This window comes from Nicotiana sylvestris, chromosome 7 (genome assembly GCF_000393655.2).
Source record: "Nicotiana sylvestris chromosome 7, ASM39365v2, whole genome shotgun sequence".
Classification (NCBI taxonomy): domain Eukaryota; kingdom Viridiplantae; phylum Streptophyta; class Magnoliopsida; order Solanales; family Solanaceae; genus Nicotiana; species Nicotiana sylvestris.
The window spans coordinates 3,160,906-3,180,261 of record NC_091063.1 but is presented as its reverse complement, the minus strand read 5'-3'; the positions used below and the strand labels follow the sequence as shown (position 1 = coordinate 3,180,261).

General features: G+C 36.0%; 2 protein-coding genes across 2 annotated transcripts; both read left to right on the top strand.

Moving 5' to 3' along the window:
- The first annotated feature begins 301 nt into the window (after positions 1–301).
- Positions 302–4,118, top strand: LOC104249794 (uncharacterized). The gene is made up of 4 exons (XM_009806276.2): positions 302–480; positions 580–686; positions 3,603–3,678; positions 3,760–4,118. Exons 1-4 carry the CDS (start codon positions 349–351, stop codon positions 3,805–3,807), a joined length of 363 nt encoding a protein of 120 aa, XP_009804578.1. The 5' UTR covers positions 302–348; the 3' UTR covers positions 3,808–4,118.
- A 1,325-nt stretch (positions 4,119–5,443) lies between these two features.
- Positions 5,444–17,459, top strand: LOC104249793 (WD-40 repeat-containing protein MSI4-like). Its single transcript, XM_009806275.2, has 16 exons — positions 5,444–5,557; positions 5,658–5,956; positions 10,570–10,633; positions 11,044–11,130; positions 11,213–11,275; positions 12,311–12,376; positions 12,494–12,568; positions 12,791–12,866; positions 13,184–13,370; positions 13,961–14,042; positions 14,536–14,609; positions 15,177–15,288; positions 15,388–15,462; positions 16,201–16,280; positions 16,865–16,964; positions 17,042–17,459. The coding sequence occupies exons 2-16, from the start codon at positions 5,724–5,726 to the stop codon at positions 17,141–17,143; spliced, it is 1,476 nt and encodes a 491-aa protein (XP_009804577.1). The 5' UTR covers positions 5,444–5,557; positions 5,658–5,723; the 3' UTR covers positions 17,144–17,459.
- Positions 17,460–19,356: the final 1,897 nt, after the last annotated feature.

Below are 19,356 nucleotides of genomic sequence, written 5' to 3'. Positions count from 1 at the left end.
ATTTATCAGCATTTCAAATAAAGTGATATAAGGATTGACTACCAAAGAATGTGGTGCAATGGATGAGACTACTCTTCCCTTAACCAGAGGTCTCGAGTTCGAGCCTTGGGTATGGAAAAATCCTTGGTAGGAAACGCTTCTCTCGAATGGGGGCCCACGCAACGCGAATTCGGATATAGCCGGGCTCCAATGTAAGTAACGGGCATCGTGTGGAAAACAAAAAAAAAGATATAAGCATTTCAAAGAAAGCACATTGGCGAATGAGACTTTTAAAGATCGTTCGCCTAATGCGACTTATATGAAAATGCGATTCATAAAACGCATTTAAAGAATGCGACTTATGGGTTTATGGTCGCTCTCAAATGTATAAATTCCGTTCTCAGTACCAAGGAGAGAAAAACAAAGACTTGGGAGTTCGGAGTAATCTACAGACGAGTCCGGTCGAGAAGATCTGACTCCTTATTATTGGTTTCAGAAATGGTATGAACTTCACTTCATTGTTTTTAGTTTTATCATGGTTTCATTTCATTGAGTTTGTTATAGATTTTGATTATTTTTTTCGGAATTTATTTTGGGAAGTCTCAATCAGCAAAACCGATCTCTAGCCCAGTCCCTGAGTCGTTGTACCCAACTCTAGCCGTGTTCATGCTCGCTATTGGTCTTGTCGTAACGGCTTCTTTCCTCATGTAAGTGCTCGATCTGATTCATACATGCTTCAATTGTTGGTTATCTTTTTCTGATTCCTGAATTATTATTATTTTGCTTAATCTGTCTATATAATTCAAGTAATGAACTACCCCAGGCAAAACTTGTAACTCTTTTTTTGATCATTAAGATAAGTATTATTGATATCCAGCAACAAGTGAGACAGTAAAGGGCAGCCCGTGCACTAAACTCCCGCTGTGCGCGGGTCTGGGGAAGTGAGACACTGAGTGCTGTAAATGTACGGGGGCAACATCATTACACGTCGTGTAGCTAGCTTAACGATTCTATCATGGCCTCAATATCATTGGCAATTGCCATGTTACTCTAAAAAAAAAGTAGAGAAATACATATGTACTTCATGATAATTTCAGATTCACATTTGCTTTAAAAAATTATTGCATTCCTTTCCTTCCAAATGGTCCACCAGACTGCTGCAGGAAGTGCGTTCCAAGTTTTCATCTTTACCTTTCCTAGCCCCTTCCTTGACCAGCATTGCAGTAACACTTTAGTTGTCCTCGGCATTGACCAGTTAACCCCAACAATGCTTAGAATAAAGTTGCATATCTGTTTGGTGAAGGAGCAGTGAATGAAAAGGTGGTTGAGATCCTCAATCTGCCTTTCACACAGTGAACATCTACTGCAAAGGTTTAACCCTCTTCTCTGGAGATTATCTTGAGTTGGACATGCTCCTTGGACCACCAACCATGTTAAACATTCCACCGTCAAAGGGGCTTTGTTCCTCCAAAGGCGCTTCCATCCAGTTAGGGATGGTAATATTAGAGTTTGCTTAAGTTCTGATAGCAACTTATAACAGTAAAACATGTACCACCTTATCCAAAAAAAAAAACAGTAAAACATGTACCTTATTTTCTATGAAAACATTTTACGCCATACAAAAAGGAGCCTTCATTGGTTGCATCTTGCTCATCCTTCCTTGAGCAACATTGTTGGAGGGGGAGGATTATGGGTGTTTCAGATATCTGATCTGATGATAGCAACTTGATGATGATGTGCTTTCTGGATGACTTGAAATTTTACAAGTCACATGAACTTCCATTTAGCATTCACATGGATATCCTTACAATCTCGATGTAGCTAGACATTGGAAACATTCTTTGTTTGTTCCTCCTTTTACACGGTTCAAAAGTCTTCAAGGAGTGTTATGGTTGTGAAATTTTTCTTTACAACGTGAATGTAGACTCACCTGCCGCACCACATCATCCTAAAGCGAGGTTTGTATATACTCGAGCAAAATATTCTCCATAATAACTTGTAACCTATGGGATCCTCATTCTTGCTATTCTTTGTTGCTTGCCTTTAGGGGGTAACTTGGTTCTCTCGGACAATTATAGTGAGATTGTAATGAAAGGATGTGATGAGATTATCGGAAGGGATTTTGGTATGGGTTTATCTTTATTTTTTTGATGACCGTGGTGTTCGGACTTCGGATCAGCTTGTGCGTACCTCAACTAATCCACAAGATACCTGCTACCTCCCACCGGCACAGATACCGGGTATCTTTGTCCACCAAGGCTTGACAAATGGAAAGAAATCACCTAGTGTTTTTGTCTCCGCTGGGATTTGAACATGAGGCCTCATAATTTTTTAAATTTTTTGATAAAGACCCGAGACGTCATGGTTGTCAACCCTTTTCATTGATCGCTAGGCCAATTTTATCCTATTCAGAGCAATTGTTACTCAGCATGATTGTTAATGGCTTAAGACTTGGTCAATCTTTCTCTTTTTTGGGGTTTTGGGTTGTATACTTCACTGTATACTGGATGTTTTCTGTTCACTTTGTTGGCACCGCCTCGGTGTGTTCTTAATAAATTCTCTTAGCCATCAGAAGGGGGGAAAAAGCAAAAAAGAAGGGTTGACTAGGAGCCTTGAAGTGGAAGCGGTAGAGTAGCAAATGGTTGGGAGGGTAGATGAAATGTGCCTTCACAAGTGATATTTTAACAGTTTGTGTCCTTCTTAAGGGAATGAATGGACTATATATATACTGAAAACTAGATTTTCTGGTTGTAACTCAGTTGAGTTTTCTGTCCACCTTTTACCTTATTAAAAAAACTAGATTTTCCAGTCCTTGTCTGGAAAATAAATGCAGGAAAGTCATTTGGCCTTACCTTTATTTTCATTTTTAGAAAATGTCTCTATGGTGTGGGGCTTATCCTAAGGAAATCGTAAGCTCTGCTTGTACTTCACTTGATACATGTTAGTCTGATTTTGGAGTATACAACAATATTACATAGACTTTTCTGCTTTAGTACTATTTCCTTCCTTTTTGATCACTTTTCAACAGTTGATACAGATTAAAGTTGCACCTTTTCAAAATGAAGATATGACATGTGAGAACGTGGTACAGAACTTCTTTAATTCTTTTACATTACTATTGAGCAAGCTAGAAGAGGTGTAAGGACTTCCCTTCTAGCAATATTTGATTATGAGGTTGCTTTCCTCAAAAACCCAAGATTCTTAGATGATCATGTTATCTTTTAGATAAGCATTTCCTTGTCTTCCTATTTAACTTGGTTACAGTGCTTGACGCTCATGTCTCCAAATCCTTGTACAACATAGCAGGTTAAGCATTGGAAAAAAATATATTTGCGTAAAGCTTGTTTCTGGTTGAGAATACTGAAATACTTCTAACCATCTTTAAAAAATGAAAGCACTTAAAAATATGAAAAATATGAAACAGATTTTGTCCTATGATTGTGTTGTATAATCAAACCTATTAGTGGCCATGAAATATATCCTCTTTAATGAGTAATTCCAGGGAGTTACTCATAACTGGGTTATGGATTAAAGAGCATCAGTTTGCCGCATTAGTGAGGTTCTCCATTCTACAGGTTCTCTTGCCTTTTTGTCTTTGTAACAAAGCTATAAATGTGTAACAGCTATGAAGCTACTTCAAGGAAGAATCGCAGCCTTGCAAAAGAGCTCACGAGTGGGGCAGTAGCATCTGTTTTCTTGGTATGTCGCAAACTCACAATTGTGATTTGATTTGTCCTTTCTGTATTGGATAACTGATCCCCCCATCTCAACCTGATGCAGGGTTTTGGATCATTGTTCTTGCTGCTTGCGTCAGGCGTGTATGTTTGATTTGCAGACATGGATAGAAACGAGATTTTGTATTCAACAAAATGAATGCCATTTTGACTGTTCTAGAACTATAACAGATTGTCACCTCCTTGAGTAGTCTGGGAGTTAGGGAACTGAACGACAATCAGGACTTCTGTTTTCTTTTTTTTTTTTCTTTTCCTGTAAGGGATCTCAGTTTTAATTTTTGTATCTTTGTATTTTTGCTCCAGTTTTATAACTGGTGTAATTGCTGCTGCCTTTCCTTAGCCGAGAGTCTTTCGAAAACACCCTCTCTGCCTTCTTGAAGCCGAGGGTTTTCTCTTTTATGTCCATTTTGAGTCTTCTAAATCTTAAGATGTTCTGAAAAAGTGAGCTTGCAAAGTCACATTTGTTTGAGTTTTCGCAAAAGTGTTTGTTTGTGTATAATAGACCCTTGTGGTCCGGCCCTTCTCGAAACCCAGCACATAGCGGGAGCTTAGTGCACCGGGCTGCTCTGCCCTTTTGTTTGTTTGAATTATATTTGGAGAAAAAAAGATTAAATTTCTTTTTATTGAAGATTCCCATATTTAGTTTTTCAAATCTTTCAAAAACTCGAAGTGTGGAAATAAACCATTTGAAATATTTGAATGCCTTGTTGTAGCCTTCTACCACGTAACGAGAAGAAATTCCATATTCATTTCCTTCCCTCCAAAAACGGTTACAAATTTATAAGGAAAAATGACATAGTATAGCCGTGGTAAAAATAATAGCCAAAAAAATGTATAAACTTTATATATTTTTTTGTATATATATACATTCTATATGTTATATATAAAAAGTATATAAATTATATATATTTTTTTGACTGTCAGATATAAATAGTTTCTGGCTCTGGCTAAAAGTGATAATACCCTAACTTACAATCAAAGTCTATTTCATTTTAGATTAAAAATAAGGAGTGAGAATAGCCCCAAGCCAATCGCACTTCTAATGCATTGGGATGTCTCCCAAGAGCTAAATAATTATATGAGTCCCTTCTCACTCTATTCACATAGTAAATTCCTTTGGCTGGGATTGAGGGTTAGCCCATTTGGTAAGCTTTTTACCTTTCGTAGTTAGAGGTGAAAGATTTAAACTCTGTCAATAGAATTTAAAATATATATATATATATATTTCGTTTGATAGAAAATTTTACATTGGGATTCTTTAAAGAATCCTCTTGATTCCTTGAATATAACCAACTTGTTGAAAACATAATGGATACTTATTTTATTAACCATTATAATTATTTATTAAATTAATTATATGTATTTTTTAATGTAGGGGTAAAGTTTGCGTATATACTACCCTCCTAAGACTCCATTTATGGGAATATACTAGTTTCGTTGTTGTTGTTTGTTGTTGTATTTTTTAAACTATAAAATTAATTAGTAGTCTCGACTTCTGAGGAAACAACCTCTATACTCCTTCGGGATAGGGTAAGCTATGCGTACATACTAACCTCCCCAAACCCCAGTAGTAAGAATTTACTGGCTGTTATTGTTGTTGTCGTCTCTGCTTCCATTTTCTAGTACGATATTTTGTTTTGGGATATATAAATAGAAAAGACACTTATAGTTAATTTCTATTAATTTTGAGACTGAGACATTATTATTGTCCTGAAACTCATTTATTTATAGAGAAGAAGAGAGGGAAAGGTGGAGCAAATGCAATTTTGTGTTTCAAAAATCAAATACCTTTCCATAATTAGATCCAAGAGAGAGACCGAGGAGAAAAAGGCAGAGTCTATCAGGTTTTATTTCTGTTGCTGCCATTTTTCATTTCATTTTCCTATAAAAACCCTTTCTAACTTTCAACCGTCACTATTCATTACTGTTGTTTATAATTTGTAGGTCCAAGTTCTGTTCCAAGGGTTTTCTTCTAAGGGTTTTTAACTTTCCCCCCAAAAAATTTCTGCCATGGAAACAACTCCTTCTTCTCAGCCAAAGAAGCGTGGGAGGCCAAAGGGTTCTTCAACCAAAACCAAAGAGGAAAGAGATAAGGAGCCCCATAGGATGAGAGGTAGTATTACTGATAAGAAAGCTGCTGCTAATGCTATCGACGAGAAATATGTTCAGTGGAAGTCACTCGTCCCTGTTCTCTACGACTGGTTCGCTAATCACAACCTCGTTTGGCCTTCCCTCTCTTGCAGGTATACATATTTCCTATTAAACCGCTCATTTTGTGTGTTGTAAATTTCGAGAACCTCTGTGTTTTGGTTTGGTACTTTTGGAACCCTAGGTGTGTGTCTACTATGTGTACGGGACTCTGTTTTGCTAGGGTTTACGGTGATATTTGATACTCCTGGTCTATGATTTAACGCATCAGCGTGAAAATCTTAGCTGTTGTATTCAACTCGTATGACGGTTATTTATGAAGAAGCTTGCACATTGCCCTGTTGTTTGTGTTATAATGACTGTGCTGCTCATTTTTTCAAAAAACAAAATTGAATGAGAAGGTATAATTAATTTGTAATCTGCTCATAAGTGTGGCCCCGGTGTTCTTAAAAAGTAAAATCGAAAAAAATTCATGCAACTAAGCGAGACATGAAGTTAACATTTCTTTGAAGTGAAGCACACAACTTACGGAAAATTAAAAGTTAGTAGAACATATGTAAATTTGGTCCTATAATAATCAAATTTCAAGTTTTTTTTTTATAATTGAGAAACTCGTGAGGGCAATGATGAGCCTGTCCCTCTACTCTTCTCCATTGAAATTCCAGGCTTTTGTCTGCAACAAGGTTCAAACTCGTGAGGTGTTGCACTCTTACCAGTTACCTCTAGGCCAAAGTCACTAATTTCATGTTTTCAACATGTAATATACAATAATGCAGATATTAATCCAAATCCTTAAAAACACTATTAAAATAATTGGCCGTTTCTCATTGGGATCATTTTGCGCATCATTGATTGAAGCACACTTCTCTAAAGCTATGAAGCGATAGCTGTCAAACACTGCCTACACCAATTTTGAACTGTCATCCATAGTGGATTGTGGGTAGTTTTCCTTATGTCGATTAAGAAAAATTTATGTCAGTAGTAATTTGGATCTTTGCCGAACTTGTCTGTCTTGTTAGTATATATGACAAGATCCTATGTTTGATTTCCTTAATCCAATACAATCACTATAGTAACTGAGTTTTTGTAACCGTCCGTAATTATCAACTGCTAACATCTCCTTTTTTGCTGGCAGTTTCTTACTTTGTTTAATAAATTACCCCTTATTAGAAGTAAATAGGCCTACTATATACCTTGATATGTGGTGTCACACTTTATTGATGTGTTCACACTTGAGGTTGACTGTATGAATATAACTTAGGGATGTTTGTTGTTGCTGGACCATGCTTCAATTATTTGTACCACTCTGTCGGGCGAGATCTATGTTTTGCTAGTTTTTGCTTGCATGGCTAATGATTTGGTCTATGAGATATGTCAGCTATTTCACTAGATTGTTGTGCTGTTGCCGATTTCCTTTAGAGTTTTGACCTGCTGATTTCTTTGACTTGGCTTTAATGTAGCTCTATATCTATCTAGGAAACTACAATTTTCCAAGAGGAAGGGCTTAAATTAATGAAATTACTGATAAAGGTTATTGGTATCTTGTTTCTTAAGCTGAGATGAAATTTGAGGCAACAATTGCTTCAACCATTGTAAAATAGGGTAGTAACATAGATGGTAAATGTTGCTTCCGAAATTGCTAAAGTAGTGCTTACAACAATGTGGAAATGCAACCTGCCTTTTAGTAGAGGTTTAATGAAGGGTGATATTTGACTTATTTTAACTCTGGAGTTAATCCAATTAATTATTCGTTGAACTGCTCGCTTTTTGGAAGTATCCGCAGTTCATTAATATAATGACTCCACATTTAGGGGTAAATTCGTCCACTAATTATACACGGTGAAACCCTTATTTCCATCTCTTCTTCTTTTCGCCTCCTGCATCCGCCTCTCCCATCATTTGTGCCTTTGCAAGTAATTTCAGGTTCTTTCTTGTGCTTGATTTTAGTGATAATCTTTCTCACCTAATCACTCTTTCATGTTATATATCTATAGATGGACACTCTCGCTTTTCATTCTTTATTTGCTAATGGCATTTCATCATAAAAGCCGAAGCCGTGTTTTTTCGCTACATTGTGTATCTTCAATAACTATTTTGAAGGTTATGAGTTTTACATCCTTGATAAATAAAGATTTTCCCCCCTTGATAAGTAATGATATCATCTTTGTTTTCATCTTCCGATCTTAGTTACTTTTCTTTGATATGCTGACTGACTGGGTGTTATCTATCATTACTAATATTGGATTTTCTTATCGTTATTTCTATTTTTGGTTGGTTCGGTTTAAGACTCAAGGACTGCTAACATTTTTATCAAATCTTTCTAAATAAGTTATCTTTTACCTCTAATATAATACAATTTTAGCTTCATTTGGATGTATTGATGGTTTTCCTTATAATTTTTTTTAATGGTTTTACTTGATAAGGCTGGCCTCATCAGTTAACTATTGAATTTTCAAATTCGAGTTCATTTCATTTTCCAATAGTTCTACGGTTTTGGTGGATCTAACAAGTAAACTCATGTCATAGGTATTTTGCCTTTTTCGTTTCCGTAGTGTCTAGTAAAAGATATTTTGAGCCTTCAATCTTTCTTTTTTCCGCTTTTTCTTTCCTTTCCTTTACTATGCGAGGCTTCACTTTTTTTATTTTGTATTTTTCGCTTAAGAAGTGTCATGAAAATTTCTAAGAATTTGTCAAAATTGCATAAATGCATGCCTCCATACCTTTATACAAATACTAGTCCCTCTGTTCCATTTTATGTAACTTCTTTCTTTTTAGTTTGTTGAAAAAGAATGGCACCTTTTATTATGATTTAATTTTAAACTTCTCATTTTACCATTAATGACAAGCTTTTTTAGCCACAAAAGTGTCATGTCATGGGTAAGACTGCAAGTTTCATTAGTCTTCCTTCCTTTCTTAAACTCCGTACCTAGTCAAACATTGCCACATAAAATGAAACGAAGGAATAACATTTTTTCTTCAATTATACTCCTCAGAGCATAAACAATTAGAATTCACATAGTCAAATGAAGTTTTCATTTTCCTTTATTTTCTTAAAAAGTGTGTTATGTTCCAATTTTGAAAACTTTCATAAAAATATTTTAATGAATACTTGCAAAAAGAACAAAAATTGTTCAAATTATTCAGTGGAGGGTCAAAAGAACAAAAATTGTTCAAATTATTCATGGAAGGTCAATTCAGGATGATTGTAGGTTGCCATAGACTTATTAAACCAAAGAATACTTTTCGTGTCTTGCAAAGTATTTTGTGTGAAGGCTTTATAGTTTCTTCTTCGTCTCAGTTGTGTATCCAGACAGTACTTTCCCTAATATTTTTCTCACATCACATGAGGAGGTCATTGCATTCCACAAGGATCCAAGAGCATGAAATAATCACGGCAGCTATCTTCTCATTTTTGGTCATTTCAACTTAATAAAGTTGTTTGAGGATATATATCCATTTTGAGCCATTACAACATTTGCTGGCTCTTGCTTCTGTTTATTGTATAGATTTGATCCATCTACAAACCAACATGGTAGTTACCCAGAGTTCTGTAAGAGAAAAGGTAGACAAAAGAGAAGGGGCTCTTAGTGGATCTAGTAGTGAAGGTGGGGAGAAGAGTTGCAAGTTTGGTGAGAAGTATCTGACGTGGAAGTCTAATATCGCAATCCTGTATGATTGGTTCACTAATCATAGCGGTTTATGGCCTTCTCTTTGCTGCCGGTATTATGAATTTCTTTCTTTTGTTCGCAATATACTATAGTTTTATTATGCTGAACCAAGTTGTACTGATGAGGATGTAAGTTGGTTATGTATTTCCTTTACTAGGCATATAGTTGATCTCATGAAACAGGATATTTGTGTATGTTATTTATATGTAATTATGCATGTATAGTTGCAGGTAAACGATTAGCATTCACAGATTTTGACGAGATAGTTAAATATGTACGTGGAATGTTAAAAACTTAGGTAGTTCTTGTAAGGAGGCATTATAAGTAAGTTTTATAGTTTTAAAATGGAAAACTAATCTTTTAAAGGGGTAGATAGAAACTACATTTGGTATATTATCTATGATACGCCTTTTGATTGTTCCCTTTCCTCCTTATATTGTAAATCTCTTTGGGAGATTTTGTAACCTTTAAAGTTTAAACCAAGACCTGAATTCCAAACCAAAAAAAGGAAAAGAAAAAAGAAAAAAAGGAAAAATATCTGAATCTTGGTGATTACTTTCTTTAGGATCTGAATGATAAGTACACATGCTTACATATTTATTTGTATGTCCATACTTGCACATGATTGTTAGATACGACGTATGTAGTAGAGTATATACATCTTGCACATGGTTGACAAACTCTATGTATGTGATATCCTTTCTACTTGTGAGCTTGTTGGTTTCATGGTTTATTTTTTTCTGGTCACGGTGCTTAAAGTTCTGATCTTAAATTGAGTAAGTGGGGTTAAACATAAACGGTACATGATTTTTCTTGCTGTGTGTGTGTGAGAGGGAGGGAGGGAACGTGGCAATTATTCCTAAGTGATGGTTGTGCAGAAAACTTTTAGCTTTGCATTTATATGAAGTGGATAACGATCATGTTTTTCTTTATTCATATCTGAAAATTGGTATCGAGCTGTCTCATGATCTTGGTCTTATCAATTTGTATGCTCTTTAAAATGGTCAATCATATTCTCGGTTATACTGTTTTGACAACAGGTGGGGTCCAATAGTTGAGCAGGGTGCTTTGAAAAACCGCCAGCGACTCTATCTCTCTGAACAGGCAAGCTAACATGGCACATGTTGTTCTTTTTGGTTAATATTTTTCAGTCTTCCTGTGTATTTTACATTGATGTCCCAAAAGATTTACCATACGACCAAGATTTTGTAAAATACACTTTTTCCTTAATATAGAAGTACCGACTCTTTAGGGTAAAGAGATCTGTGTGTCTAACCTTTTTTGGGGAGGTTGGGCAGACAAGGCACTCTTACCACACATGTATTATCATCGTTGTTGATATTGGTATTATCAAATAATGTCATTATTATAGTTTTCTTTTTGACTGGAAAGTGTTGACTAATGATAATTTATTGTTTCATTTCATGTGCAGTATTTGAGTTGAGTTTTTGGATTCTGTAATTTGTCTGATCTCTGTTTTTCCCTTTTATTTTTAAACTCTCTTTTCTTTCCAGACGGATAAGTCAGTGCCTAACACTTTGATCATAGCTAATTGTGACGTGGTGAAGCCCAGGGTTGCAGCAGAAAATCACATTGCAAATGTAAGGATGTTTTACTATTTAATTTGTCTTAGTTATACTCTAAATCAATCATAATGACTGGTTTTTAATGGCTTGGTTCTAGTTCAATGAAGAAGCACGTTCGCCATTTGTGAAGAAGTACAAAACCATAATACACCCAGGAGAGGTAAGAACTGCGTGAATACTGGAAAAAATACTGAGCCTGCATGTTCATACTTCATAGACAAACTAAGTTAACTACTGGCTCAGTGGCTCTTGATGCAATGTTGTATTAGGTTCCTTTGCTGCTGCCTGCTGAATTTGATATTGCTCTTATGCAAAAATGTTGTACTAGGTTCCTTTCGTGTCCGTGCTGTATCATCTTTTTCTCTACATGCTGTAATCAGAATAATACAGTTTCCTACATTTTCTCTAGAGAAAATAGGACAAGAGCTTCTATTTGCTTAATATTTTAATGATCTCTCTCCGTGGAACCAAATGGATATGCCACTTCCATGCTTTTTTTTTTTTGTTTTTTCCTTGAAAAGTATGCTCAACAATACTAGAAGTATCTTTTAGAAGCTGTAATTTTACTTTCAAATTCCTTCCAGCTCCAACCATGTTACTCTTCATTTTGACAAGGAACACAAATGCAGGGAATACAAGTCTATCACAGAATTAAAAATGAAAAAAGGAAGAAAGAATACTTGATGTTTGAGAATATAGAATAGTTTTGATTATGTGCTTATTCTTTCGTATGCTTCTCATGTGATATAATGCATGTAGCTGATGCTATTGAGAACAAAAGGAAAATAGTTATTCATTCCTTGTCTACATATTTTTTTGCATTGCCAATTTCCTACTGAATTTCCATTTCTTGATTGTACTGCATTGGGGGCATTAGATTAGCTCTTTAGGGTGCAAGGTTTTAGTTCACGCTGAATTTTCAATCCTATAACTTTCTCTGTGTCATGGTAAAGTTGAGATTTAATTGCATTTGTTGTTTTGTGCTTTATGCTAAGGAGTCCTTGAATTAAACAAAGTTTGAATAAAGAAGCTAAAAAAAAGATGTTTTACATATTTACCTTGTTGCTTGTGACATTCTATGAAGAAGAATACTTCGTGAAACTTATTTAAGATTAGTCTCTTGCATAAAAAATTATGCAGTTTGGTTCTCCGGAGAGGAATTCTGATTGAATCTTTGTTTGGTATACCTCTTCAGGTTAACAGAATCAGAGAACTCCCACAAAACAAAAACATAGTGGCAACCCATACTGATGGTCCTGAAGTAAGTGGCCTCTCAAGGTGTTCTGTGACAGTCTTTTGTAAAGTCACTGTGGCGTCTTTCTATTTTAGGCATGTCAATACTTTTTAATTCGTACAAGTTTGTTATTCGTGCATCTAGGTTCTCATTTGGGACATTGAAGCTCAGCCCAATAAGCATGCTGTCTATGGTGCTGCTGCTTCGCGTCCGGATCTGGTCAGTGCTCTTCCTCAAGCTTTTATTGATTGATCTATATTTTGGGTGATTTTCATTATGTTCATCACTCATCTTACCTCTTTGGTGGACTTCATAACTTTTTGCTTGTGGAATGTGCGGTGATCTTTGATCCCGTCGCCTGTCAACTGCCACCAGCAATTTGATTTCTCAGATCTTAATCTATAGATCAACCTTTTTGAGTAACATTAATTGTCCTTGCAGGTATTGAGTGGCCATCAAGACAATGCAGAATTTGCTCTGGCACTGTGCCCAATGGAACCCTTTGTCCTCTCTGGAGGTTTGAAGTTCTCTTCTTTTAGATGTCTAAAGTCAATATTTTTCATCTAGTTATATTTAGAATCAGGTATCTGCATTGCCATCTTGTATTCCAAATTAAACTTCATCTGATCAGATTCAGCTTTGGATATGTAAGGTTCATAATTTGAACTTGTGCTAGTAGGAGTAAGTATTGAGAATTATATTAAGAACTTTGATTCTTTTGGTCTGATGTTGCATTCCTTACAATGTTGTCTGTAGCCTATTTATTTAATATAGTGGTAGAAAAGTGATTTAGCCACTTCTAGTATCTTCTCATTAGAGGTAATTTTCTATCAGGAAAGGACAAAACTGTGGTATTGTGGAGCATTCAAGACCACATTTCAACATTGGCAGCAGATGCAACCAAGCCTGCTGGATCAGCTGGCTCTATAATTAAGTCTGCTGATAATCCATCTATTGGTCCACGTGGTATCTTCCAGGGCCATGAGGATACAGTTGAAGATGTTCAGTTTTGCCCTTCAAGGTAATGTCAACTTGAATGGTTAATTTCTTTGCTGGATCCCATGGTAGGTTGTCTAGGTAGCTTTTTTTTCTGATGATGGAGTGAGGTTTATACTTGGGCTTTCAGGTTATTGAAGTTTCTGCTGGTAAATTTATCTTAAGTTTTCTTCTTCTTTGTCAATCATCCACTTCTACTGAGTTATCCTCCAGGAAGAGAAATATAAGAAACTGTCCCGATGACCTAAGCTTCACCTGTTGCTTCCCATTTGCTTTGTCATCATGTTCTTGCTACATCCTCTTTTGTCCCCTTCGGATTTTAGGTAGTTTTAACTTTTAAGAAACTGAAACAATTAAGGTTGCATTGATCAGTTTTGGCGTTGATATTTAAGTTCTTGTGTCGGACGCTTTCGAAGAACATTGTGGAGTTACTGAGAAAGACCAAAGATAAGCTAAGGTTCTGCGACTAGTGTACTTCAACATTTGGTTCTTGACACATCTTCTGTGACATCCTAAGCCGAAAGGGTGAATAAGTATTTAAATTGCAGGATTAACATGTTTAAAAGTATCTGATAAGTCTTCTGAAACTGAAATTTTCTTTTGACCTTCATGAAGTTCACAGGAATTTTGTAGTGTTGGTGATGATTCATGCCTCATATTGTGGGATGCTCGAGTTGGTAATAATCCTGTTGTGAAGGTATGATAATTACTTTCTTGATTGTTTAGTGGAAAATTTTATCTGTGTATGAGATTGCTAATAATGTAGAGATAAGTAGTATATCATATGTCAAAACAGCCAAATGTGCAACTCGTCTCAGGCTTGTGGAGATATATGTTGAATGCAATTAGATGTGTACTCGTCAATGATTTCTTGAACATATGTGAAAACATAGGCCGAATATCTTCATCAAAAACAACATATACCAAAATAGATACCATTTGAGCATGACCCTGTTAAGCCTTTTCCTAGATATTCATGCATTATTGCTCTTTTCATGTGGTATTGATAACTGATTTTGATTCACGCTAGCCATATAATGGTGTCTTGTACCAAATATAGTTCTAATCTATCATATAGCCGTTTCTATTAAAATGTTTTTAGATATTTTTGATTGTCAAATTTCAGTTGATAGGCCTCCACGAGTAATATCTAAAACTATTGAGTATACTGGTATTTGCTGCTTTTACAGGTTGAGAAAGCGCATGATGCTGATCTTCATTGTGTTGACTGGAATCCTCACAATGACAATCTTATCATAACCGGGTATGATGTTATATAGTATTCTTATCCTATAAATCATGAGGAGGCGCTTAAACAACCTTCCCCCCCCCCCCCCAAAAAAAAAAAAAAACCCCACCCAGCCATCCAACAAAAAAAATGAAGAAAGAAAAAAGAGAGCAATCATGTAAGAGCGTAGTATGGGGTGTGTACTGCTGCAAGTTTGCTTTTCTTTTTTCTTGCAAATCAAAATCGTGCCCCCAGGGCCTAGCTCAAGTGGCAAAGGGTGGTGGATTTTTGTCTTAGGTCACAGGTTCAAGCCCCCACACCATGTAAAACAAAGCCTGGTATTTAAGTGGAGAAGGGTAGAGGGGCGGGCCCATTATCCACCGAGTTTTGAAGGTTGCGGTTGGTCCAAAGGATCGGCCCCAGACGGATTTCTCGGTCATCGAAAAAAAAAATCGTCCCTTCCATGTTATATCATAACTTTATATAATTTCACTCATCAGCAGTCATCTAGATACTGCCTATTATGGTGAGTACCGTTGCTTGGGTGCTTTTCTTTAATGTTTATCTAGTGGCAGGGTTTAATACTTAGCATGTGTAACTCAGATCCGCTGATAATTCGGTACGCTTGTTTGACCGGCGAAATTTAACTTCGGATGGGGTTGGATCACCGGTCCATAAGTTTGAACATCACACAGCCGCAGTTCTCTGTGTTCAGGTGTTTCATTTGCTGTGTTTTGTTCATCAGTCAAATTGTGATTACTGGATATCTCTGCGTTTTATTGCCGTTATGTAACTGATAACCTTTCCTTTGCAGTGGTGTCCTGATAGGGCTTCTGTGTTTGGGAGCTCCGCAGAGGATGGCCTCTTAAATATTTGGGACTACGAGAAGGTAGAGATTCTCCTGTCATTGCCACTTTGTCAGACTCTGCCTCTTCCTCTCTTTACCCTTCTCTCTTGTGTGTTACTCCTCCAGTTCCAAGTATTTGAACTCTTCTGGGAATCCAGCTTCTTAGAGAAGGTTTTTTATTCGTGAATCCTTCTGTATGATCGTCATCTTCTGTAGCAATGCTAGTCTTCGGGTATTAAAGAGTTTGACTGCAAAAGAATACATGGTAACTGTAAAAGATTCTGAAAAATGCACAAACGATGGAGAGTGGAGACATTTTAAATGATAGATGGCTTCTGTGATTCCAACTAATATCTTCACTGCCGCAGAATAAGAAGCAAAATGAAAACTGCTCATGATACACTATAGATATATTAACATAGGAATCATCACTTGTCAAATTTATATCTTGTCGGTCTTTTGATGCTTTATCATGTAAAGACTGATTCTCTATAATCTGTTAAGTTCAAGTTTGAAAATTTTCTTCTTGACCGGTGGCTCCGGTGTTGTACTATGGATTACTTATTTATATATTAGTAGTGCGAAATTGGATGTGAATATAATTTGTTAAACTTTCGATTGGATGTGAACATAGGCAAGTAGTATTCCATTTAAAATTTAATAAAGTAGGCCAACAAAGAATGGAGATGTTCTAGATTGATACATTATTCATTTGTATGCATCTTTTTAATTAGATAACCTAGGCGTTCTCCTGATAGTTTTAGTTAATTTTCTTGCCAGGTTGGTGAAACAACAGACACTGAAGCGAAATCGCAAGATGATCCTCCTCCAGGCTTATTTTTTCAGCATGCTGGACACAGGTAGAACCTTTAGGGGTTGCTGCTCTAATCCTTTAAGCTTACATTGCTTTTCCCTTGGAACTTAAACAAAACACAGAATAGACTATATAGCTATGTTGCTCGGACTCTCCGAAAATGTTGTCGGGTGTGTGTCATATTCTCCAAAAGCAGTGTATTTTTGGAGAATCCAATACGGGTGCGGCAGTTTCGGAGAGTCCGCGCAACATAGCTATATAGTCTGTATTTTTAGTTTACATTCTTAATTCCTCTCTTCTTGGTGTGTTTTTTTTCGGGGGTAGGGGACAAATTTCTCAGTTTGATGCCACTTTTTGGTCTTAATGATGATACCATATAGATGGTGGACAAACTAAGCGACGAATACTAACTGCATACTACTATATCCTGGAAACTTAAAATCTGTGAGGGGTGAAATTTTTTGGTCTTTTTTTTCTCCCCTTGGGTGAGTGGGCAAGCAATCGGCTTCTGATACTTTTTCAGGTTCTGTTTATTGACAAGTAATTGTCATGTAAATAATGTGTCTCCCCATCATATTTCCGTTACTGTTGCAATTACTGTCGTTCCTGATTTTTTCTGGTTTGGCCTAGGGATAAAATTGTGGACTTTCACTGGAATGCATCGGATCCATGGACTATTGTTAGTGTATCTGATGACTTGGAGACCTCTGGCGGAGGCGGCACACTACAGGTTTCATAATCATTCATGTTCTGCCATTTTCAGTATAATTTAATCTGCCTCTAATCGTTAAATTGGATCTTAAACAGATATGGCGCATGAGTGATTTGTTGTACCGACCAGAGGAGGAAGTTTTGGCTGAGCTGCAACAGTTCAAGGACCATGTGAGCAAGTGCGCTCCCAAGCCCTAAGCCTGAGGTATTTTTACGCAATGGTGCTTCCAAATGAAATGTAATTGTAGGCCCTAGAGTACACCATATGAGTTGTTAGCAGTATCTGTAATAGTTGAATGGATTTAGCTTTTGGACTATTGATGTTTGCCCGTAGCGAAATATGTAGGAGCTATGCTTGAACTTATTATAAGCCAGTAGACGGTAAGCAGTAAAGTATCCGAGACTGGAGAGCATGATGTTGTATGTATTGGATATATCGTGCGGTATTTTGCTACTTGGATGTTTGACGTTCTTATATTGTGAAATCATGGTGTGTTCTGTTTGGACTTGAAAAGATCAGGCCCCTTATCTGGGAGAACGCCAGAAGTTACATCCATTCTCGGCGAAACAGCCATAAAACCTTATGTTCTGTGGCACCAGATGCAAAAACCTTCTTTATTGGGTACTCCCTTCCAGTTCTATTTACTTGTCTCTTTTGCTAAAAATAACTGTATCAAAATCCTTGTTTTAGATAATCAATATTAATTAAATTTTTTCCGTTTTAACTTGCTAGTCTAATTGATGTTCTAGAAAAAGAAGTACAAAGATTGGGAGATCAAAAAACAAATAAGAGTAATTTAGTCAAATAGCTCTAACTATTAATGTTTCTTAAAGGTTTTGCAAAAGACTCAAGTCAAGTAAATAGGATAGTAGGTAATTGGTGTTTGGTTAGGAAGCTAGGATCTTAATGGTGGCAATTTGAGATCCGAAGGTCATTTGCTCTTACATGTCATTAAATCGCCAATTAAGGCAGCATTAAATAATTGAACAAACCACAATTTTATTAAACTAAGTGCCACATAGTAAGGGACTACACGTTTATGTCGATCATAATAAGCTACAACCAAACATTTGGTGGCAATAATGTTCGTCTCATAGAGAATTGCAGCTGCCAGTCATCATGGTCAAAAGGATGCAGATAGAATTTTATTCAACAACCTGGAATTCTCTGTTTCATTAATGAAAAGATTTTATTTGGAAAAGACCTGTCAAGCTCCTGTGTCCTATTAAGGGCTCGTTTGGTACGAGGGATAAGAGATAATTAATCTCGAAATTAAATTTGAGATGAGTTTATCCCATATTTGTTTGGGATAAAATCGTGATATAACTAATCCCGTGATTAATTATTCCGGGATTGTAGTGATTTTTTTCCTTTATGGGAGGGAGAAGTAATCTCAGAATAATTAATCCCGAGATATTTAATCATGGATAATTTATTTACCAAACTAAACGACCCGAAGCATTCTATTACGTTGTGTACTACGTACTATTAAAAAAAGTATAAATTTGAATAGATAAAAATAACCTTACACAGATCTCTTGGTGACAAAAAGAGCTTGGCACTTCCCATATGGCGTCCCAACTCCCAAGTGTTTGCAAATGCCTCGTCTCTTAAGGCCATTGACAAAAATGACACGTCACCATCTTTGTAGGCAAGGGCATAGCCAAAATTAGAGACAAGTGAATTTGAAAAATGCTAAAATGTCACGATTGAGATAAATTCCTAGTTAGACTTGACGATAGTTTCTCTTATTTCCATACACCAAAACTCTTTTGGCCGTGAGCTCAGAGCTTTTAATTAGGATCTATTACCCTAAGGTTAATTTAGCCAAGCTTCTCAGCTGAAAAGCAATTATTTTTTTCTTCTAAGTTGGAGTGTTTGGCCAAGTTTTTAGGAGAAAAAATGCTTTTGAGAAGCAGAAGCAGAAAAAAGTAGCTTCTTCCCAGAAACACTTTTGAAAAAATATATCTAGAATTACTTTTTTTAAAAGCTTAGCCAAACACTACTTAAAAATGCTTTTCAAATTAATTAGCCAAACAAAACCTTTTTCTCACCATAAGTACATTTGGAAAAAACACTTCTCAAAATAAATTGATTTTTCCAACTTGGCCAAACAAGCTATTAATCAGCTATTGAATGAACAATTAATGATGCTTGCTACTCTCTCCGTCTCAAATTATTTGTGGTGATTTCTAAAAATAATCATCTTAAATTATTTGTCATTTTTAAAGCTCAAGACAAATTTATTTATTTTTTCCTATTTTAAGATGTTCTTGAAGACTACAAACACCTTAATTATAGGGTATTATTATAATTGTTCAAACCTCCTAGTTATTAATTTTTTAAGAGACGTATGAAATAAAAATACGACAAATAATTTGACACGGGGAAGTAATTTCGGGTCCGGAAC

Bases quoted from the DNA above. Each gene is read 5' to 3' on its own strand.
- LOC104249794 (XM_009806276.2), top strand. From the start codon at position 349: ATGGTCGCTCTCAAATGTATAAATTCCGTTCTCAGTACCAAGGAGAGA. The intron at 481-579 runs GTATGAACTTCA...TATTTTGGGAAG, and splicing joins TATTATTGGTTTCAGAAATG to TCTCAATCAGCAAAACCGAT. The intron at 687-3,602 runs GTAAGTGCTCGA...AATGTGTAACAG, and splicing joins GTAACGGCTTCTTTCCTCAT to CTATGAAGCTACTTCAAGGA.
- LOC104249793 (XM_009806275.2), top strand. From the start codon at position 5,724: ATGGAAACAACTCCTTCTTCTCAGCCAAAGAAGCGTGGGAGGCCAAAG. The intron at 11,131-11,212 runs GTAAGGATGTTT...GCTTGGTTCTAG, and splicing joins CAGAAAATCACATTGCAAAT to TTCAATGAAGAAGCACGTTC. The intron at 12,377-12,493 runs GTAAGTGGCCTC...TCGTGCATCTAG, and splicing joins CCCATACTGATGGTCCTGAA to GTTCTCATTTGGGACATTGA.